The 23,645-nt window shown below is 40.8% G+C and overlaps 1 protein-coding gene across 4 annotated transcripts in view; it reads right to left on the bottom strand.

The window, feature by feature from the left end:
* The window catches only part of dgki (diacylglycerol kinase, iota), an 89,559-nt gene that overhangs the window by 36,547 nt on the left and 29,367 nt on the right, over nt 1-23,645 (bottom strand). For 3 of the 4 annotated variants that reach the window (XM_075471837.1, XM_075471840.1, XM_075471841.1), the window contains exons 2-19: nt 20,388-20,496; nt 17,066-17,161; nt 12,293-12,367; nt 12,018-12,074; nt 11,846-11,911; nt 11,673-11,741; nt 10,110-10,226; nt 9,649-9,723; nt 8,246-8,341; nt 7,892-7,974; nt 7,498-7,558; nt 7,295-7,408; nt 3,537-3,662; nt 2,937-3,015; nt 2,719-2,774; nt 2,041-2,103; nt 797-870; nt 25-136 (exon numbers count right to left, since the gene is read on the bottom strand). In XM_075471837.1, the coding sequence (XP_075327952.1) occupies nt 25-136; nt 797-870; nt 2,041-2,103; nt 2,719-2,774; nt 2,937-3,015; nt 3,537-3,662; nt 7,295-7,408; nt 7,498-7,558; nt 7,892-7,974; nt 8,246-8,341; nt 9,649-9,723; nt 10,110-10,226; nt 11,673-11,741; nt 11,846-11,911; nt 12,018-12,074; nt 12,293-12,367; nt 17,066-17,161; nt 20,388-20,496 (1,528 nt within the window). The remainder of the gene's footprint in view (nt 1-24; nt 137-796; nt 871-2,040; nt 2,104-2,718; nt 2,775-2,936; nt 3,016-3,536; nt 3,663-7,294; nt 7,409-7,497; nt 7,559-7,891; nt 7,975-8,245; nt 8,342-9,648; nt 9,724-10,109; nt 10,227-11,672; nt 11,742-11,845; nt 11,912-12,017; nt 12,075-12,292; nt 12,368-17,065; nt 17,162-20,387; nt 20,497-23,645) is intronic. The other variant, XM_075471838.1, reaches the window with a different exon arrangement.

Below are 23,645 nucleotides of genomic sequence, written 5' to 3'. Positions count from 1 at the left end.
CTCCCGCTCTCATGCTTTTCTTACCAGTGAGGCCATCGTGAAGCCGATGACCTCAATGCAGCCGTCATCGTGGCGCTGCGGCTCAAAGTCTCGATGGTCGCCGGTGTTTCCCCACGGCATGGTGCCAGCACAGTACCTGCACAGAACATTCAAACATGTGAAACCCCTCGCTCTCCGAAGCAACCTGCGCGTCATGCTGCTGTTGATATGAACGGAAAACCTGGTGGTGAATGAGGAAAGCTGACAGCTTGAGTGTGGAGAGCATAAAGTCGCTGAAAAGAGCCCACTGGAAGGAATTAGTCAGGGTCATGTCTCACCTTATCTCTATTCGAGTTTTTGTGCAAACAGAACAGAAACAGCGCTGTTGCTGTGACAAAACAAAAGAGTAAATAAAGTCGTATGAGATCCATATGTTCGTGACTCATATAACAGCCTACAAGGATTCCAGTGGGTCACCAGAGGCCATGATGTTTTTGACAATGTCTGCCCACTGATTAAAGTTTTAGAGTTAAAGTGTCCCTTGGGTTTCTTTATGCTCTTTCAAATTGCTTTTCCACTCAAATGGGAAACACTGTGTCCTTTCAATTTATTTAGAATCTTTGGCCATCAAATACGATAGATGGCGATGTGTGTCAGTTCTGCACAAAAAGGCGTTAAAACATACAGTAAGTCCAATCCAACTCTCACTTATATCCACTATATCTCTCTGCGTGATTTGTGAACACGTAAAAGTGTGCAAAACCGAACTGTACAGCCTAACTTCTATATAACTGTGACTTCTGGTTAATTTACCCACCTGGGAATGTTTAGAAACACTATGCACTGAAATTTCAGCTCCTGAATCTTGGGTGTTAGATCTGTGCCATCACACTGTGGAAGACAAAGAGAGGAACATTTATAGCGATAGAGGTCAGAAAAGAGTCATTTCTGTTGTGCTGCATGATTTATGGCTTGATCAGCTGTTAAACTTCACTCTCAGATCCTCCATTTGTTTTGGTTTGGTTTTATTCTTAGCTTTCTTGCACATGTTTTACATGTTTTGACGAGAGGCGGTACAAAGCACTATAGAGGACGTCCTAATGCAATTTGCTGAATTCATTCACCTGTATCATTTCTCGGTCATATAGCGTAATTTTGGGAGAAATGTTGGGTCTGACATAGCTCTTTTATTCCAGTAAAGGAAGGTCTGTTGATGTTCTACATTGTTCCTCTCATAAATTCTACAAAAGAACCAAAAACAACAACAAAATGACATGAACTATGTGTGTATCAGAGCCCGATCAGTCACATGTTCCAGCATCATGACAGACAGGAGCACCGCAGCTTGAATTTGACTTTTGCTGGAAATACTCACGGCAGCAACATATCTGCAGCATAAAACAGTGCCAAACACACGCACTATTTCTCCAACATTAATTCAAAGCTACGCCGCCTGTCTTTTTTTGCCATTTTTGCCCATTTTTGCATGGATGACCGCTGCATTTTAGATCTAATGTCCACTCATAGAGATGAATGTCTTCAGTCGGAAACAGCACAGCAAAAGAAAGTTAGGAGTCGCCCTTAATGGATTTGTTGACAAAGGCGTAATGAAACAAGAAAATGTCTGCATGAAATTTTAATGAGTGTGGTCTGCTGGCTGCAGGGGATCCATAAAGTAGAAACCCCACTCTATAATGAACTGTATAATACTCCAATTAACACCAGCGCATGCTTTCTTGTTGTCCTAGTTAGTGTTAGGATTTGTTAATTGGGCAAAACAAACTCTTTGAACATGCTTTTTTAAGCAATTATTTTATTAGTCTTTGATATTTTGCAGGTGGTTCATCAATCCTCTGTCTGTTGCTGTTACCACCCTCAGTTTTTAGGTTACCGAGCAGCAACTAAAGTCTTAGTGGCCCCACAAAGACTTTAAAGCCTCACCGAGGGACACCTCGGCGAGGCAGTTGAAGGGCGGCCTGTTTAATCACTCGGCCAATCTGCGGCTGAGACATGTCGACATGGAAGACGATACAGGCCGAGAGAGAGTGTGTTAACACTCACCACCACTCTGACGTGCTTGGACAAATCCCTGGAGCTTCTCTGGAGGAAATCTGAGAACGCAGCCTGCACACACAAACAAACCCACAAGTGTGTACACATAAACAGAGAAAAGGGACCCAATCAAACAGAATTACAGCTCATTACATTTCCTTCATCAAAATGAGATGCCTCCTCTTCATGTTTCCGCTCCAACTCCCTCTCATTATTTCTTTCTTCCTTCCAGTTCACATTTTTCAGAGTGACAGCTGGATAAAGAAGACCTACAAATCTTAAGATTTCCCAACACCTGTTCCGTGTTTTAGGAACTAAAAACTCTGATGATGATGCATTCGTGCGTCTGACATGATGCTGAAAGCTCCCATTGAGCTGGAAAACAACACAGAAGATTGCTGATGGATCGTTTTAAATCTAAACCTATTGAAAACCAGATATTTGTTTGGCGATCACACGGGATGATAAAAAGTAAAACAGTACTTTTTGGAGACAATGCCAGATATCCTGCCCTTTTTTCTCTCAAAGTTTCTAAACTCCCATCATTTACTTTTCATCACGCCTACACGAGTCCACGTGATTACAATGGAAGACAGTGAGGAGGAGGAAACATTTTTCCGGCTTGTGTTTCTCTTTGTGAGTGTGTGTATAAAGTGAAGCATGGAATAAGTCATGTGAGACACTCACGCCTGCATAGAACATCTTGTTGCGGAAGCGACTGTTAAACTTCTCCGGGTTGGCCTCTGGACAAGCGCAAATAGGGAGAAAAAGAAGAAGAGCAAACATTGAGTATGCATGATTGTGCAGGATCTGTAACATGTTTTATAACCTGAGTGGAGAAAGACTTAATGGAATATAAACGGTGTAAATACAGGGTGGTAGGCATTAAAATTGCTTTCACAGACCTCTGGACTCGTGGAACTCCAGGGTGACGTGAGCGTCGAAGCCCAGGCTGAAGTAGTTGTTGAACACGTTCAGGGGAAGCTGTGGCCAGAGCAAAAAATATTAAAGCAAGTCTTTTTACTTATAAACACTATCGAGGCCATGCGTGTCTGTGTTCCGGTACTCATTTAAAAAGACATGCTTTCTAAACACAGAGTTTTGCATTCCTTTATCGATCGTTTTGAGCTGAAAGGTGAGTTGTTGGCTACTGCTGCCCTGTGGCCGCTTCTGCTGTGATACAGAAAGGTGCTGCAAACGCAGAGCAATCATTTCCTGTACTTGTTGTCTGTTAACTGTTTCACTACTTCACTGCTGTTGTTTGCAAGTTTTAAGGTTGAACTATTACAAAACAATTGCAGACGCAAGTTACATCATGTGCATGACTCAAGACTTGATCAGACCTTGTTAAATCGAGATTACCGCAAGATTATTAGAATAATAACAACATCATAGATTCTGCATCACAAAGAAGGTTTGCAAAAAAGTGTCTTTTACTCATCCTTATCCAAACCTTGTCTTCCCCTCAGCGTAATTCATATAAAAACACACAAACGTGTCCTGACCTTCTGTGTGCCCTCCTCTGGCTGGGCCAAACTCTTCTCCACAAGGAGGTTCCACCTGTCGAGCTGCACCACCGAACCGTCCTCCACGTGACACAAAACCTTCGACACCGGTTCATCCGTGTAACCCTGCAGCATGGAAAACGCACCGAGAGACAGAGATGTAGAGAGCTTACATCACATGACGCATACAGGTGGTTTGACTCTCTGCTAAATGTAGTATTTTCCAGCACAGTTGATCTACAATAATTCCTGCGAGAAATATGACATTAAATATATTTCACAAAACGTCTAAAAGTTGATTAAAAGGAATCGAAGTAAGCCAGAGTAGTACACTTTTATTTATTTGTTAAGGAAAATGTTCAAATATAAGATCTGATTTATAGCAGTTGAACCTCAAGGATTAGTGTTGTAATTGAAGGAGAAATCAGACTCAGGTGTTACTGTATCAGTAGGATGATGAACCTGTTTTTTTTAAATATCTAAAACACCAAAATGTATTGCTGTAAAAACAAAAGAGATTTCTGAAGACTTTAGGGGGAATAAATCCAAAGGTAACAAGATACAAATGGACAAATGGAGGAAATTCAACCCCGTCGTTACCCCGCCCAGGACTGGCCGATCGACAAAGATCGCTCAATGAACAAGGTATGTGATGGTCTATGAGGTCCAGAGGGATCACAGAGCAACTTCTAAGCAGGTAAAGTCTTGAGTTCACTCTCAGGACAACACTGAACAACGATGGCGTGCGTGGAGAGACTTCAAGGAGAAAACAACAAAGATCTCCATGGAAAATATGAAGTAAGATCACGTGAGCCAGAAGGCTTTTTTTTGTAGACAGATGAGACCAAAACAAAAACAGGGTTTATGCTTGTTTATGGGAAAGCACTGGATTTAACGTGAGAACCTTCTTCCACTTGGTGATTATAGTCAACATTGTTTGTGCCTGTTTTGCTTCCATCTGAGCCAGGATTTCTTGCTAGCATTCTCAATCAGACAAGCATGTTCTCGCAGAAAATGTCAGGCCATCTGTCTGCAAATCTAATCGTCAGCTCAAGTGCGTCACGCAGCAGGAAACGGCGCTGAACACAGAAGTTGTTCAACCAAAGCGTACTTAAGGAAGAGTTCGGTTAATGCTGTGGAATGGTCAAGCTAAAGTCTTCATCGCAGGACAAACGAAAGGTGAAAGGCTGGAAGTGAGCTGTTCTTGTGAGGAAACTCACAAAAATCAGTTCAATATTTCCTGTTATAAAGAAATTAAAATCTTAAATTTCAATTTTCTAAGGTGTAATCTTTGTGGGTCTTTTGGTTTCTAATGTTACAGGGGTACTGAAGTGAGACCCAGGATGGGAAACAGTGATTTAGATTAATTGTTTGAAAGGCAGGGGAGGGGGGGGGGGGGGGGGCATAAAACAGAGGAAGAGGTCCAGAAGTGTTGTGGTAAATATAGACGTAGGAAAATTATGGCCTGTGTATGACTCTTGTCTCTTCTGTCAAGTGCTCCTCCACACTAACATGAACACAAGACGCACGAGGTACACTTGCAAGGCACGCCCACCAACGAAAAGATTTCACAGATATCACATCTGCCACCTCACCGCGCCACCTCCCTCTTTTTCCCCTCCATCAATCGAGCCTGTCTCCCTTCCTAGTCCTCTGCTCTTCCCTATATCTCATTTGTCACTAAGGCAGGTCTCTCATCTTTCACTCATGCTCTCCTTCCTCTGCGCCTCTGTCGTCAGCTTTTGATTCCCTTTCTCCCTCTGGACAGGGTCAGAAAATAAACATAGCAAGGACGCACACACACACACACACACACACACACACACAGAGAAAACAAACTGATGACGACAGAACTCATCAGCAGGGTCTCCTCTGAGGTCATGGTTTTCATCACTTCACAGGACATCGACTTGGATCCATTTTTTTCCCCCAAACAAAACCACCACTTGTCAAATCCGAACGCTTGATCTTGTGTCCTTATTTAACAGCGATTTAAATCTTTCACATTGTGAGACTTTTGTCATTGAAAGCGAGACGCAACGTGTTTGTAAACAGATTTATGACTTCAGAACACGTGTAATGCAAGGACACATGCAATCACAGCAGAGCTCTCAGTCAAAGCGCACGTCACAGGGACAGTCGCACTCACACAGAGAGGGGTGAGAAGATGCAGCGAGTAACACGACGGAGTGTCAGAAAGGGGTGAGAAGAGGAGAGAAAGAAAGAAGAGGAGCAGAGAACAGGCGGGAGGACAATGAAAAAGCCAAAAATAGAAAAGGAAGTGGACGAAGAGGGGAAAATAAACCATAAAAAAAAGAAGTGGAAGAGTAAAGAAAAGGGGGAGAAAGTTACAAAAAGAAAAAATAAGAAATACCCAGAGGACAAAAAGGGCGCTAAGACTGCGGAGCTCATCACAGTCACACTCGGTTATTTCTCAACAAGATGAATACTTTATTCGTAAAAATTCTTGAGCAATTACCCCTCTGCTCTCCTACCATTATCCACACAGTGATTTCAATACATTTAGAATGCAGTATGGTTGATCCAGATCATGTATTTCTAGAGCGATTCTAAGAGAATCAAGTTAAAGAGAAAACTACTATAGCCTCGAAAAAATGTTTTACTCATATTTGTGACTCATACGGAGGCATGTTTGAAGTTGTATCATCTCTACGAGTCTACAAATCGATCTTAAGTGGGGTGCAATGGAAGTATGTGGGTGCTTGAAAAAAAAAAAAAGTGTGGTTATGCAATGTGTGTGTGTGTGTGTGTGCCAAACTCTTAACTGCAAGAGCCTCCTCCTTTCAAAAGAAATACTGCACTTCCTTAAAGAGGAAAGTGAAAATACGAGCGGCAAAAGGGTGAGATTTGAGATATTTCTCATAAAGCAGCTAAACGGCAACCTGCCCACATATTTCAAACGCCTCCAGTTGCAAACTAATTGTGTTTACTTGTTGAAGTTTGAGAAAAACCGCTTCATTACAGAGTAGTACATTTCAAAGCAAATTAAACTACTTAATTTGTGAACAATCAAAACTCTTTGCATATGATTAGTATGTCCTTAATGCATAAGCTTACCCTGGATGTGTCACATGATAAGCCCTCTTGTAAGCACTGTATATGTCCACAGCTGGGATGTTTTCCAACAGGAAGAAGATTGTTTTGAACGTAATTTTGTGAGGTCCCTCGTGTTCTTTAGGCCGTGCGAACCAAAAGTCGTTTAATTGACACGGAGTGGACAAAATGAATTATAGGAAACTACGATAACGTAAACAACAACTGTGTTGCATGGTGCGTTGTGCTTTGAGGTGGTCAAACGGGGGTCAAATGTCAGGGATTAGAGGATGACATGCACAGGAAGAGGGCTCAGACATCCTGGAATGTGGGTGAGTAACAACTGTAGCTCCCAGAGGAGTTGGAGTGGTAAACAGTGGATTTATGTGCACAGCATATGATTATCAGGGCTTCTTTCAAAATGCACACGGCTAAAACAGGTTCTCGTACCTTTTTTGATTGGTTTGCAAGAGATTCTGGTCTAATAAGTTTAGTTTAAACAGGTTATGGTAGAAGAGTTTGTGTTGTTTTGTTTTACTGACATATATCTTAATATTTTCTCCTCCTGCAAAGACCCTGATGTGTAGAAAATGCCTGAACTCGGTCGTTTTATGATTGTAACTGAATGAGTGGAAGGAGTACAGACTGATACGTCCTGTCGCTTGCTCTCAGCTCTGTGACAGAAGTCAAGGCTGGAAACTCACCCCACCCCAGTTGAGCGTCCTGGCGAGGTCATTTCCCGTTCCCAGAGGAAGCACAGCGACCGGAGGCTGGGGATTCATCTGCAGCTCATCGAGAGCTGACAGGATCCACCCCACCTATGGAGAGAAATACCAGAAAAAAAGCGTAAACTGCACAAATTTCGAATAGGACATTGCAAAAGGAACACAAGCGAATTGAGCCTGACCGTGCCGTCTCCTCCACAGGCGAGGATCCTCAGATTTGGCAGTTTGCGATACAACTCCAACCTGACAAATCACAAAATGCACAAAGCTGAGAGAGGCACGATAGCTGAAGAAAGACAACGTTACTCAGCAGCAGGCCCTGCTGACTGGTGCTGAGTGGGTGGAATTGGTCCAATCTCATGAAAACTGCTGAATTCATGAGCATTGCGTTTGAACAAAAGAGGTAAACGACTAAAACTGGAGTTTCGAAGACAATCCAAAAGGAGCTGACTGTATTCAGAGAGCACAAATGTCAGTCTGTTCCAAACTGCCAACCTCACTATGTCATCATGACTTTAACCTAGAGGTGAAGGCTACTGAGAAAGGCCAGCAATGTCCTGAGTGAATTCTACTTACGCCTCTCGAAGTCCACCTTGGGACAGGTCAAACACTTGTCGGGGGTTCAAGATCCACATAAACATCTGTAACAGCTTGGCACCCTTTAGATAGAAAGAGAAGTCTGAAACGCACTCTTCCCTTGTATAAACTACTTGAAATTTGGCATAATGTCTCAAATATCTGAGCAAATAACCTGTTATTTTAAAGTAAACTCGATCAACTCATTTAATAACATGAAAGCATCTGTTGCCATCATGATAAAACTAATCTACAAACATTACAGAACGCCACAAAAATATTGTTTTGAATAATGACCACAGAAGCACAAATTCAGTAGAGTGATGTAAGCAGAAGATAAAAGTGTTTGCTCACCTGGTTGCCCCCACTCTTGGGATTTACAAAAACCAAGATGGGTTTCATAAGAGGAGAAGGGAGGGGCTTCAACATGAACGGACGCCATTTAGAATCCTGAAGAAACAGAGGAGAGAGCAAAAGAAAAATGTATTCAATTCAATTCAAAATTCATTCATATAGCACATTAACACAACCTCAGCTGACCAAGGTGCTTCACAATAGCAACTACATCACATATTAAGAAAGTCATCAATAAAATAGCAATAAGAAGAACTACATTACAGATAAAATAACACAATCGGCACTTAAAGCAAACATTGGATACACGTTGTACCCAACGTATGCGTATGAATGTGTAACTAAAAGTAAAGTGTATTTCCGGCCATAGTCTGGTAAGTTATTTTGTGAGGCAGCTGGGCTCTCTTAAAATTTGTAAGATCCCAATTAAAAGAGCATCCACCCTACCATGCTCCAAGTTACCCATTTGTGGTCAGAACATAAAAATCTGGACCAGTTAGCATCTCATGATGGCAGTTACTGGCAACACAACAACAGTCGACAACAGCCACTCTCTGTACTAACTGTCTCTGTTTGTAACACTTTATTGATTGACTAGTTGAGTAAACTGATGGACAGCTGCTTTAGCCAATCATCTGCTATTTCTTTTTTATTTTTTTAAGGTCCTCCTCCAATGTATCTCTACACAGGACTTTCCAGATTGTTCTGTGTAACAAACTATATGGCGCATCAGGTTAATCTGGCCCCTCACTGAGGACCTGGTCTTTCTTAGGATGGACAAATAGTTCCTGGGATCGTGTGGCCAGCTTTCTCCTAAAGCTGTCTGGGTTCACTTTTAGAGATGGGTAGAGGAGCTCAGTCACTCAGGAGGGGTCCAGAGCAGTGAAAGTTGGTTTTGGCATTTATCAGGACCCCTCAACTCAGAGGTGGCAGGCATGTTTTAGGCATACTGAAAAGAGACACTGAGTCCGACTCTAGACATGCTGTAAACTAAAGAATTTTTCCACTCAACTTTCTCTGGAAATATTCAGTATCCACAAAGTAGAAGCTGGAAGAAGTGACCCAGGTGGACAACTCTGTCTCTACTGTTGATGAATGGATGTATCCATAGTCAAAATTATACGGACATCAGATTATTTAGATCCCTCAGAGATTTGGAATCATATAATAACATAAAAGAGCCATAATATGTGAGATATTTGATTTGACACCAAATCATAAAACATCAACCTAGATTCATTCATCTTTTCAAGACACGTTTCACTCCATCTTTGGAGAATACATCAGAAAAAAAATTATTTCCTTGTATTTTGAGAACTCGGTGGGTCAATGGAAGCATTTCAAATATCGATGGAACGGTACACATGAAAAATATTCTCACGGAACATAATAATATTACTTACATCCAGTCCCTTCTTGCTTGTCCTTCGCTTGAATGATGTCCGCTTTTTTCTCCTGGCCGAGTTCTTCAACGAGCTCTAGGGTACACGCAGAGTTCAGTGGTTAGTTCACTGTCACCACGTTCATTGTGATGCTGATTTAAAGTGCAGCGAAGCATGTGATGTGACTGTGGGACGCATTTACGTGTGTGCATGTGTGTGTGTGTGAGATAACAGAGACACAAACTCTGAATTCCCTCAGACAGATCAGACATGAGTCAGTTCTAATCACATCATATCGAAATATCGCACACACATTAACACACACACACACACACACAAAGACAGTGACAAGCAGTCTTTCAAATTTAGATCCAGCAAAGTCATTTCTCATTACTGTTACAAAATGACAGCAAGTGAACTTTATTAACTGCAGGACTGACTGGTGAGGAAGCTGTGTATTGTGTGTGTGTGTGTGTGTACACCTGTGGTTTCCTGACTTTGATGATCCAGGAGGGTGGTACTATGACTCCAGCGTGCGCCCCCAGTGAACACGGTTCTTCTATCTGGTGCAGCATGAAACATGTCACCTTGTTGTGGAACTGCAAGAAAAACACCGCTGATGTATCCACTTTATCGAACACCCAGTTTTACAAAGGAGCCACAGTCGCCCTAAATACCTTCAGGAAACGATTTCACCGAATTCTCGTTTGTTCATTTTTTTGGTTTTGTTCATTTTTATGTGGTTAACAAGAAAAAAATAGCAGAGTGTTGCTCTTTATTCGTCATACAAAATGAGAATCAGAATAATTGTAGCCTCTGGGGCTAAATTTGATGGTACTTATGTCAGAACTGAAGAGCTCTTTAATATGTAGAACCAAGGGCTCAAATGTGATTTGACAAACTCAAAAATGTGTTTTTCCTACTTCTTTGAGTCCGGGACACGTCTACACGTCACCAAAGAATGGCTTTTCTTCTTTGAGACGCTTTGTCAGGCCTTTGTACCGCTGCTGCATTCAGCTTGTGGGTGTTTCTGCCTTTAGTTTTGTCTTCAGCAACTTAAATGCAGCTCAGAACACTCCATTTCTTTATCTTGAGAAAAACGCCTGGGTTGCAGCACATTTTGGATGATTTTCCACCTGTGCTGTGAATCAAATAAACTTTGCGGTATTTGTCTGAATCCGAGTAGACGGTATCTCCCTGTGGGCTTCAAAATTCATCGACTTCAATCTTCTGTCGTGCTGTCAGTACACACGAGTGATCCGGTGCTACCGGTAGCCATGCAGGTCGATGCCGTCACACTGCCTCCGTGTTTTACACGTGTTTAATGCGCCACTATTGTACTTAACTTAAAAACGTAAAAAAAACAGCCCACACCCCTCTATGCAACAGCTTGAGAATCAGGTTCCCTTTTCTATTTATGCCCATGAAAAAGAGGGTCCCACGTGTTTGCATAGAGCTGTAATTTCAGATCTTTGCTCCTAAATTGGATTTAAACAACCCTCAATTAAATTGGTCAGATTACACATTCGGCCCATTTTCTTTACTTGACTTGTATTTATTTTGGTAAAGAGCTAAATTACAAAAATGCTCTCATTGTTCCAGTATTTCTGGGCCTTCCCTTATGCACATCAGTATAGTGTTTTAGTGAAACGGCTGCTAAATGCTAGTGATTATTCACACATCATATCATACATATCAGACAACATGTAACATAATTAACAATAAAACATCCAAATAATGTACCCTGACATTAGAGCTTAACATGAGCGCTACCAGGCAATTCATTGGGGAAGTGTATGAAACATTTTTGTTAATCTGTAAGGAACAATAAACAGTTTCACTCAAACACATTTGGACTTATAAACAGAAAACTGCTGTGGCACTGAAAATTCAAAGAGCAGGACCCGACAAGAAGGTTATTCTAATGGAAAGAGACATTTTTTACTAAAGAGGACTGTTAAGATTCTGATTGTGTTTCATATTCTGTTCCACATTCAACACCATGTGGGTGCTTTTGTAGTTAATAATAGAGATAAATTACTTACAGCCTGTTTACACCAAGAACAACTGATGGCGATGATTTCTTTACTGTGGAAGAACTTCTGTTGGAAACTCTGAAGAAACAAAGTACAATGACTGAGTCCGTTCAAAGAGCGACAACACAATAAAACGGCCTTATAATGGTCTGTGTAATATATTTATGTGTGTGTGTGTTCACCTTTCCACACTGTTTACATTTCCCTTCCTGCCTTCGTCTGTGAACCCAGTGATGTCTCAGCACGTTCTGTCATCAAAGAGGAAAAAAGATTTCCTTTCACATACAAGGTTACGATTCCCATGCAACATGTTTATGGTCATACCCACACTCTCATTCACACAAACACACTCACGTCTCGGAGGCATCGCGATCCTCCCTCTCTGAAGGTTGGCTTACATCTGAAGTTAATCTAAAGAGATAGGAGAAACATGTTCATATGCTCGCCTGCTCTCATTTCCAAGCCTAAATGTGGTTCAACTGAATTCAACAGAAACAATTCTGTAAGAGATTTAATTTCAGAAATAACTGTCAGGCATGAAGGATGAACAGCCTGTTCATCCTTGTGTGTGTGTGTGTGTGTGTGTGTGTGTGTGTGTGTGTGCTTGTGTGTGTGTGTGTGTGTCGTACCTTTTCTAGTTGCTCTATACAGCCAGTGTGAACAACGATCTTACAGGCGGCACATTTCTTCCTGGGAGCTGACTTCTTAATGGAGATACAGAACACACAATGTAGCGTAAGACACACAAACCCACTAATAAGACATGCTACAAATACAAGAAGTGTAAAGACACACACTGATACAGCCACAAAGCAGTATTTCCCACTGAGTTTAAAAAGCTTCGGCAGCACAATGACCCTCCCAACATGGAAATGGACATCCTGGTGATTTACAGTTCTTTCTATTCTTTCTATTCACCAGCCATGACTAAAAATGAAACACTGGATTGTGTTAGCTTCAGATCGACACTATGGAGATTCTGAAAGCAACAAACTTGCCACAACCTTAAAATGAACTCGAGCCTTTACTTATTGATCAAAGCAAAACAAATTGAGTGCTGGCATTCATGTAGATTTGACTTTGACAAAAACCAAACAAACACGGGCTGTGTCCAAAGATCACTATATAAGTATTGGACTAATACCTGTATAGTCGAGTTTGACATTCTCTACAGTGGTCTGAATGTATAGTGAGATTTAATATAAATAACCTCATGCAGTGGACTTAAAGTATCCCACAATTCACAGACCAATAGACCAACAGCAGTGCCAGTAATATTTGTAGATATTTTCAGTTTTATTTCACCATTTTCTTTGCAAACTAATGATTAATTTAAAGCGATTACATATTGTATGACCAAGAAACATCTTGAATTAAAAAAACTAGAATAATAATTTACTACAATTAGGGCCAATAACTATAAAAACTTTCCTTTGAACTTGCCTCATTATACCAAACTATTTAATACTTAATATCAAGCAATTCTATTATTTAGCCACAGTTACTGCACAAGTTAACTTCCTGTTTATAACCAATCTATCTGTTTGTGAGCAAAGCGGTCGAGACTAAACAAACAAATGAAAGTATTTCTTTGAAGTCAATCGAAGTGGCATTCTTAAATTTAGTCCTGGTAGTGGAAAACGTCTTCCTCTTAATCCTCTTCTTTCCCCTTTTTTCCTCAATGGTGTTGGGTGTCAAATCTGAAGTTCTAGTATCACAATAAACCTAATCTACACCTATATTAAGGGCTCTGTCAGCCGGTGCTTGAGTAAAGCTGTTCTTGGAGCAAAACGCCAATGACAACATTCTAAAACGTTGATGCAGAGCAGCTGCCAAATTGCTAACGTTTGCGCAACATACGCGGCGAGGTGGGGGATGATGTGGATGTCATTCATTCATACCAGAAGTACCGCACAAATGAAAAAATAACAAAGTTAACTCAATGTTGTGATAATCTGTAACGAATTTCCATCGTACTCTTGTTGACCAAATTGACTTAAAAAACAATGAATCAAAATCTCATGGAAGGAATAAATAAAAGGTCAATAGATCACCGAAAATCAGCAGGACTCACCGGCTGTGGACCAGGACTGTATATGAAATACGTTGTGGCAAACCAGTCGCTGTATTTCAATTGAAAAAATCAAAAGCAATGAATTCAGCCCGTTCCAAATGACATGACCATTTGTACAAATTACATTTAAAAAAATGTATTCATCAAAAACACATTTATGCATCTATTTTATTACCAAACCCTCATTACATTCGATCATTTATTTTTCTAATCATTGCATATGCTTTACTTCTTTAATCAAATCTTTTATTCTTTTTTTTTTTGTGTCGCACTCTTATCATTCTTTACACTAAAGCAAAAGCACAAGCCCGACTAAAGCAAGTGTCCGTCTCTACAAGAAAGGGTTGATCTGAAAGCTCGGAGAAAGCCAAAGTCATTTATCACACAGTGTGACGGGCAAAATAAAAACGAGCACTCAAGATGCCAAAGTGCAATTTGCCATCAATGAATAAAAATGGCACCGCTGTCCTGGTTCTTACAACTGACAAACTACTCATTATGAGTTATAATGTGACGGCTAATAATGGAGCGGTCTCATCTACAGTCAGAGGGTTCAGTCTGAACTGTAACAGAGAGCAATAATTAATGGCCGGGCGCTATTCTCACATGTTCAACCAGTTAATAGTTCTGAATATTGTCATGTCCCATCACCAAAGCCACCTTTGAACCAGACAAACGTTGCGTAAAAGATTTTAAGATGTCCTGACTGAGCCAACATGGAGTATGAGCAGGTTTTGACACGTAAGCTGCAACAGTATTAATGAAAAATCATCTTGATCACAAATTCTTTGTTGCTGTGGATACACGTGTGAGCCGTGAAATTTTTCTTTTATTTCTGCTCAAAAATAAAAAGATTTTGTAGGAGCACAAAAAACACCTTTTTAAAAAGAAGAGCGTTTTACATCCTGGGTTATTATTAAAAAAAAAATGCAACTCACATCTTTTGTTGTTCTTTTTGTAATTCACTCAATTAAATCGATTCAGTTTTATATGTGTTGTGATTATATTTTTCACAAAACATAATATCATCAATTTTCTAATGTCAAACAGCCCCACGCTATAAGTTTGGCACATTGGAAACCTTTAAAGCTAATCACTTTGATTAAGACACAACTTTAACGATTTGACTTCATTTGATGCCTTTTCTAGGTTTTTAATGACTGTGGGATTACTGCATTGTGCAGCATTTATTGATTTATTGATATACACTTGAAGCTTTCAGCAGACAAATTAACAAATCTAACCTAATGATACCTTTTCGAAATCAATAAACCAACCGAAATGGTGGCATTTTTTACGGCATTTGTCCCACATTAATTTCAGTGCTTCAGCAGCATTCTTCAGACTAACGGGTGGCTCCTTCATGGACGAATGCGCCATATCGAGCTGAGCACAGGCAAGAATAATCTCTGTCTCGTCCGCCATAACCCGTCAAAGCATTCTCACATTTAACTGAGGTCATTTTAGCCTTTTGGACGTGTAATGTTTATCGAATTAAATCAATCACTGAGAGTTTGTAGTGAATTTGTTGTTCCTCGTTGGAGGCGGCCTCGGCATGTTCTTTTACTCTCACTGTAATTACCTACAATTGTAAGTGCAGATACATCATTATATTAGTGTCAGAACTAAAGGCTGTTTCTCAGCTCTCAATTCCAGGTGCTATTCTTCCCCGTCAGAGCTGTGTGGATGGACGAAAGGTTCATAAAACCTATAATTCAAGCACTTTCTCCACAGCCTCGTATGCTTGTGGTGAATGACTCTCATGTTGCTTTGTAGACGTGCTTCAACTTGAATGACTATTAGGCACCTAGTTTAATGTACTGGAAGACAATAACACTCTCCATTTCAATAGTACGGAGACCACAGAACAAAACTGTTCAGAGGGCTTTTTTCGAAATCATGCTCCTGTATTGTAAAATTGAACTAATTTTAACACCAGTGCTTTGTTCGGCTGTTTAACAACTGCGGCAATACTTAATCCTCTCTGTGTAATTCCTGACTTGTGTCCAGCTGGCTGACTGTCGCAACCATAACACATGACAGTTGTTACCTGCAAGTGCTTCTGCATAAAGACATTAAATCCAACTATTTTAAAGGCCTACAGAAAGGTGATTTTTTTGCACAAAACTGAAATAGCAGATCGATTCCTTATATACCATGGAATTTTTTTATGATTTTAAAATAATTTTAGGCCCCTGGATAGTCCTGATCAGGCCCAATAAACTATCACCACATTTGACTCGAATTTGGCAAACTGGAACGACAGGTGCGTGACGTCGCGAGTGCCAGCTGCTGGAACAACCCCCAGTAGTTCTAGTAGCGAAGCCAGCAGTTTGCCAGACCTGGACAGCTTCTTCACGGCAAATTTCGATGTGTGCCGCGGGACGTCGCTTGGAAATATAAAACGTTGGGTTCAGTGCAGTTTTTATTGCGAGTAGATGTACCCACAGCACTTCGTACCCACAGCACTTCGTACCCACAGCACTTCGTACCCACAGCACTTCGTACATCTACTCGCAATAAAAACTGCACTGAACCCAACGTTTTATTGCCTTCACCACTCAACAAGCATACTAATAGCGGCAGCCAGGAAAACCCATGGCACCTGTGACGTCACACGGAAGCCCCGCCCCCAGTCTGGATTTCCAATTCAAAATCGCAAATTTCATGCGTTTATGAAATGTTTTGGTGTAGAGTCCAATGATCATTATTGTTCCTCTGTGTATGTATTATCATTATGTATTGGGTGTAGTGTCAGCTTTCTGTTGGCCTTTAAAGAGTGACATACACTGATGTTTGCTTTGAAAAACCAATAAAGGTGCCGAGAGGTCGGTTTTTATTTCACTTTAGTGATAACGATGTGCCCCATGATCCCATTCTGTGCTTGCCTTTCTGTCGATCTGTCGACGCCGACTCTTTAACTGATTTGTGTGCTGGGGGAGAGGGTTAAAATGACCATAAACACACCGATGACATGGGGAAAATATTCTCATGAGCATCTCACATTGCCATTCAATGACAATACTGTCAAATAAGCTGTTTAAAACCCTATTCAAAGTTTTAACATTTGGAATAGGGCTAATAAATGTAAGAATATATCCATTAACTTGACGTTTACTTGATATATACTTGAGTTTACCTTAATTACATGTAAAATATACATGTCAGCATTAGAATTTAGTTTAGATTATCTCAAAAGTCAAATTTTACCACAAAAAAAAGAAACAATCGAAGGCCCGTGCGTGGGTTTTTACAAAAGAAGTGCTCATTGTTTCATTCTGTCACAAACACACAGAGGAGTGTTCGGTCTGTGCTGTTCAATACTCACTGCGGTCTTCAGGAGGCAAGCGTCCTCTCCGAGATAACACAGCTCTCCCGAACAACTCGTTTCCGTCCACAAGTGATCACCATTAACTGCGTTTTCCTGCAGACAAAGAGACGGAAAAAGAGGGAGAAATGATCATTTAATAAGCTGCATCATCCCTCTGCGTGCCTCACTCTTCTATGTAGCCGATTATTTTCAGCCACATACAACTGCACATGAACACTCAAACACACGCGGTCAATAAGCGTGTCAAGCATATAATTGCCACTGCTGAGGAGGTGGGTAATTTCACAGTGCATGATAATCTAAGGTGCTACTCAAAACGCTACAGGAGCTGCAGTTAACATGCAAACACAGATCTATATGAACACAAACACATGGGTGTATGTAGCTGCATGCATGTTGCATGTGCAAGGAAACAATGACGCTAAGTTATACGGGTATAAGCATATTGTACTTTGCATGTAAGGCATCTTAACTACTTTATCATATCTAGTATGCAGTTGCAGATGTTAAAGATGAGCAAATCAAGTCCATTTTATTGCAGACTTATCAAGTTTGCTGTCATGCAGTCGGTACACAAGAATCCAAAGTCCAAATTTAAAACAGCTTCTGATAATATAGAAGCTCCATCTTTCAAGAGGAGAATCTGATTATAGAAGAAAAAACATACGACAGTGGAAAATGCTGTCAGTTTCAGGCAGTAACAAATCTCAACAAACCGAGATTTGTTATGCTGCTGTAATGGCTGTGCCACTAAATCTGACGGCAACTATTTGACAGAAACAGAAAATAAAACAAATTTGAGAGATCCCTCAGGTCTGAAATCCAATCAGAGTCATTTTTATTTATGGTTGGCATGGGCAGTATCTTTAATTTACAAAAAGGTATTATTTCTCTGGGACTCCTTTGGATAGAGCCCCGACACCGGGACCAGGGCGGTGTACTACGAAGCACGATTAGCGCTTTAGAGGGTTATGCCGAGCTGAAAGTCCAATTTTTCTGTCACAGCGGTGGCTTTCTTCTAAGCTGGATAAATTGCCATGGTAACTTAGACTGAACACATAACCTGCTCCGGATAAGTTTATACCCAAGAGTTTTGGTGATTAGGTGATTTTCAGGTTATCATTCGACTATGTAAAAGTTAAACGTAGGCTTTTTCTTGTTAAGTCAAAAGTTTAGGCGCAGCTGCAATGACACGAACAGCAGGCATGCATACAATAACTTCCTAATTTGCATGGCAAGAAATTTTCCGTAGTAGTCCTCTCTTGTCTTTTGCCCGCAGCATGTGTGTTTATTTTGATGATTTTTATATTTTCCACACGTCTGTATTCATACAACTTGCTCTTCTGATGAATGAAGTGTTGGGAGGTTTGAGTATGTTGCGTGAAAGAGGTCTCAAATGACGCATAAAACGCCTCGTTTCATCTGAGTGCACAGAAAACCCAAAGAGAAGAGCATATTCGCCATTGTCGCTGCCATTATCACAAAATGGAGGTTTGGGTTTCGCTGACACAAAGAAAGAAGAAAGTGTGTTGAACTTGATTTACAGTACACCCTCACATTGAGTGTTCTGTTTACAAGCTGGAAGCCTGAGAAAAGTCTTAAATGCATTGATTGCAGACGAGAAGCAGACTTAAATGTTCCCCCGATGACAAAGTATATGTGCCACGAGAGCCCTGACCCAATATCACCCCTTGGTTTAAGTAAGCAATAAAACTAAATGTTATGTCTAATGCCTTTGTGCAACAGCAGAGGAATCCTTTACCCGATTAAATGTACAAATATGTTCTCTATTTTTTTGATCATTGGTGTCTCAGTTGTTGTGATTTTAATGTGAAAACTTCAGCGCTCTAACGGGGAGAAGACATTCCTGTTTCCTACTTGCCAAAATCCCTGTGGTTGACAATTGGCCAGAAAAGAACCTTAAGGCACCTTATATATTTCCTAATATCCCAGTGCTGGTCAATCAAAGCTACCTCTGCCATGGTAAATCAGTTTAAATGGACATTTGTACATCCTATATCTTGACATCCTGTGTTGGTGTGGCTTCACAGTGAAGACTGTGTGTAAAAACACGTAATAACTTATTAGCATCTCAAAGGGAGCCATAGTAAATCAACGCCCGTGTGTGTGTATTAATGATTAAGATTAAGATAGATGCTTATATGAGTTTTTGTTTGGATATGTGTGTGCTGCGTGCAGTGATGTAAAGGTTAGCGACAACAGCTGGAAGAATCCCTGCAGACACAGCTCAAGGGAAAACTCTGATGTTGTCCCACAACAGTTTGCCTATTTACACACTCCTATTAATAATAGAGCACACTGTATTTACTATTCATTATTGATGTATGACTAATGGAGACTAATTGCTCATCGTAACTCATCGTAACAGCTGTGTTACATCTTCAATACACCGACTGTGATTTTTTTACATCATTTTTTAGAAATCCTTTCGACAAAATCTGTGGTCAAACTGCCTGGACTTCTCTGTAGATAAATATGCTTTCATCTAAAAATGTCCAATGTTTACTCTAAAACAGAATTAAACTACACTCCCTCTGTTATCGTCATTCAGAACCACCCTGTCTACAATGACTTCAACTCAATAAAACAAGCGTTTGTGTCCATCTCGTTTCAAACGGAGACTCATATTATCTGATACATCATTTTTATTTGAAGTAACTTGTTAATTAATTCGATGAGGCAGGTTATGATTTGAGCGAAGGATTCGGGAGACAGTTTGAGACTGTTTCAGTAGGTGACGAACCCTTCCATTGATTTTTGATTGATATTTCACAAAATGGCACGCTCATTCTTGTGAATAATGCCAAATAATTCACGTTATCAACGCGCGTTACGACAAAATCCCACGGGAGCATCAGAGTTCAGGTTTAAAGTGGAAATGGAAATGCCAACTAAAAGTTTTGGTGTACTTTCTGACGGTCTAATGTGCTGCTGCTGAGTACTTTCCATTGCTTTCTGACATTTCCTTCAGCACGGCGACATTTCAAATCAAAAGCATTTTTAAATGCAGCTCTTCGGTTTTTGCGATTCACATCAGGTAAATAAAACCCATTAAGTTCTGCAAAACTGACCCTGAAAAGTCAGTTCTTGTGAAGTCGTCACGCATAAAACGCTTTTCTCCGCACTACGAAGGCGTTTACTTGCAATAACCACAGGAACATATGGCTGCTGAAAAGATTCTGCTAACCAATGAAAATCCAAATGTCGTTGTGACTCAGATAGACAGAAGAGGGACAACAAACACCTGGACACTTGTGTTTCTGAGGAACATAACTCATGCAAAATGTGTGTGTCTAACCGTCCAGTCCACGCAGGTACGAAGCTCCTTGTTGGGGCCGTTGGATGCCGGAGGAAGCGAGAGCTGGGGTGGGCCGAGGTAATGGAGGCCAGAGCGGGAAATCGCTTTCCTAAAGACATGAAAAAAAGAGAGAGAAGGATTAAAAACACATTACTATCACGAGGACACAAGCTGAACTGGCACTGATGCAAAAAAACAGCTCTGACATGCCCTCTGACACAGTTCTCTCACTACAGAGTGACTGCAACGTTGAGAGAACTAGATTTCAGTTTGTAAATGTATTATTCATATAATGGGGCCACATTTATGCCAGCTCAGCTGGAGATATTTGTTTGAGGAGGACTGGGAACAGCTTGGAGGAGAGACTGCCAGCGGCACTTCGGGGCGACGAGAAAGAGTCGGAGATGGTCTGTTCTGTCAGAGGATGAGTAAGCAGTCATCTCTCCCTCCGTGCTTCAGTCTCTGACTCTCCCACTGACATACTTCCTGTGCCCATTTGAGTTCTCTCATCTATATGTTTCTCTATTTGTACCTCTGTCTTTCTAACACCTCATCCCTCACCAGTACCCCGCTGCATCCACATGAGCCAACCCGCAGCTCCCAGCATCATCTCGTTGCTGCTGATTTAACATCTGTGTTCACCTCTTAGTATAGAAGAAGAGGGTTGAGAAACCTTTGCCAGAAAAAGGCGATATTGTGCGAACGGTGCGCACGATACAGGGATTTTTCAACACGTCAACCTTTTGTGGGGTTGTTTGCTTGCACGGAGAGCATTTCCGGTGCCTTCTTTAGACAAAAATATCAAAGCTTCTTGTGTTCATAACTGCAATTCCAGCTCTGCTAAACAGCAGTTTGTGTATCAACAGGTTCCCATCAGTGCTTTTTGAAGCACGTTTTGAAGCATGGTATAAAGAAAGGCTGGTGACACTGCTACATGGAAAGAAAGAAACGCCAAACGTAAGTCAGTTCTAATGTCGCCGAACATTTTTCTCATGTGACTGAAGCCACGAACCATCAATTGGTTCTTATTCAAGTGAATATAGATGGCCGATACTCACTGGCATTCCAAAATAAACACAAATGTACCCAGCCAAAAAAGTAGTCAATGGCATCCCACTACTGGTCCACCGATAGGTCGATTCTGCAGCAGTAACTTCAAAAGAAGTATTATGCTAAATTCATATTGGGACTAAAAGATACATCATAACTTTCTGCTAAGTTATTGGACTGCTCAATCCCTGTATTATTGATTAATCAAAGTGGTAGCTATGGTAACCTTAGCTAAAATAGACTCTGAAAGAAAAAGAAATATATATATATATTGCGGCATTAAATCAATAAATGTCTAAATGTTCCTGACAGGCCAACATCACGTTCGCCATTACACCCTCACGTGAAACCACTTTCAGCAACAAAGATACGAAATTACCCAAATAAAAAAAGAGCCGAGACAAGGGTAAAAACTGATGTTTCTTTTGGGCAACAGACGACCGAAATCTGACTGAAATGTTGGTTGTTTAGTAATGAGCTTACACTGTTAATGTTGTGGATGCAGCTTATGTTTAAGCTCTAACTTTCCTCAGCTGACTCAACGATGCCGGCTCGTTGTGAGAATTACCAAAGAGGATCGGCGCCACCAGTAAATGTGGGACCTATATGTGAACGGGGCTACAATGTTCGTGCTTGAAACCGAGCACATCACACACTGTAAAGTGTACGTGGGTTTTTCCCCCCCTCAAGATCTTGAATCGTGAACAGGAATGATTAACGTATACATAGTCTGGTAAAATCTCGCCCCCTTGTGGCGATCACTTTTGAAGACCAAAGTTACAAAAACCCACCTTTAATCATTTCGTGCCAGTGAACGCAGACAAAGCCTGATACACATTTTCTGTGGAGCAACATTTAAAAAGTTGGCTTCACATTCTCTTTGGCACTGGATTGAAACACAGCCACAGTGTTGGCTGTTGCCACTGCTATAAGAATCTATCCAACTAACACCCCAAACGTCCTGTTGGAGCGATCAGATTTTGAATAATCTTATCAACATTTTTATTCCCCCTAACCTTAAGCTTATACTGTTGCCTATTTATTACTGATTTTTTTCATTGCATGGAATAAAAGCATACAGGATGACTGGAGCTATAATGCGCATGATATCTTGTTGGTAATTTTGGTGGGCAGTATCCACTAGAAATGCCTGTTTTTAGTCATATCTTTTTTTATAATTTGGATGTCAAGAGTTGCACTTTTTCAATAGAAGAGCATTTGCTATTCATTCATTTCTCGACTAAATGAAAAATTTAAAAATCTCTATCTACAGTTTGGACTAGATTACGCGGAAGTACGGGTTCCATCCTCAAACTTAAACCTGGACCTTGATTTTCTAAGAAAACTACAACAATCCACGTTTTAGAAGTCTGGAAATTTTGTGCATTTTGAACTTTTTCATTACGATAAAGCAGAGAACAAAGCGCTCCGAAAACTCATAGTTAGGAGATTAAACACCGGTTTGTGTGTCTCCAAATGTGTGTGTGTGTGTGTGTGTGTCAGTGGAAAAGGCTGCACAGAGCATCTGACCTCCCTGTTGAAAGTTTCAGTGGCTGTCTGTCTAAAATTATCAAACAGGACAAAGAGGAGTCCACTTACACACCCTGTAACCTGATGACACACCCAAACACACAAAGGTTCCCCCACACACACATGCATGTATATGCACTCATGACACCTGTACTAAAAATAGCATTGCGTGGGTGACAGCGGCACAAATGCAAAGATGTATGGTGGCGGGACATATGCCACAAAGAACTGGGGACCACACACACACACACACACACACACACACACGTACACAAATCTAATGTCACAAATGCAGCACATTCAATTGAATGGATTTTCAGAGGGAATCACAGATGATTAAAGGTTGACTGTGCTTTTTATTTTGGTTTCCGGTCATGTTTACACAGTTTTAGCCCATGTTTATTTCGGTTTGGCGACATTTCATCTGTAACCCTCACTGCTGAACTCCGGGGGGATTGCGACACACTAAAACCAAGTTCATTAGAGGAAGTAACACGAGCGGTCGCACAATCGGCCGGAGTGTTGGTGAAGAGAGTTTTACTGAAACCAGTTATTTGGAAGTGAAAACAAAAGCAGAAAGGGAATGTACCAGCATGTATTGGGCATAGATGTTTGTTTTTTCGGGGAATGTACTTTTGTCTAACACCCATCAGACACACACACGCCGCCCCACTTAAC

This window comes from Odontesthes bonariensis, chromosome 8 (assembly GCF_027942865.1).
Source record: "Odontesthes bonariensis isolate fOdoBon6 chromosome 8, fOdoBon6.hap1, whole genome shotgun sequence".
NCBI classification, from domain to species: domain Eukaryota; kingdom Metazoa; phylum Chordata; class Actinopteri; order Atheriniformes; family Atherinopsidae; genus Odontesthes; species Odontesthes bonariensis.
Note: the sequence above shows the minus strand (reverse complement) of the source record. Positions and strands in the feature narration are given on the sequence as shown.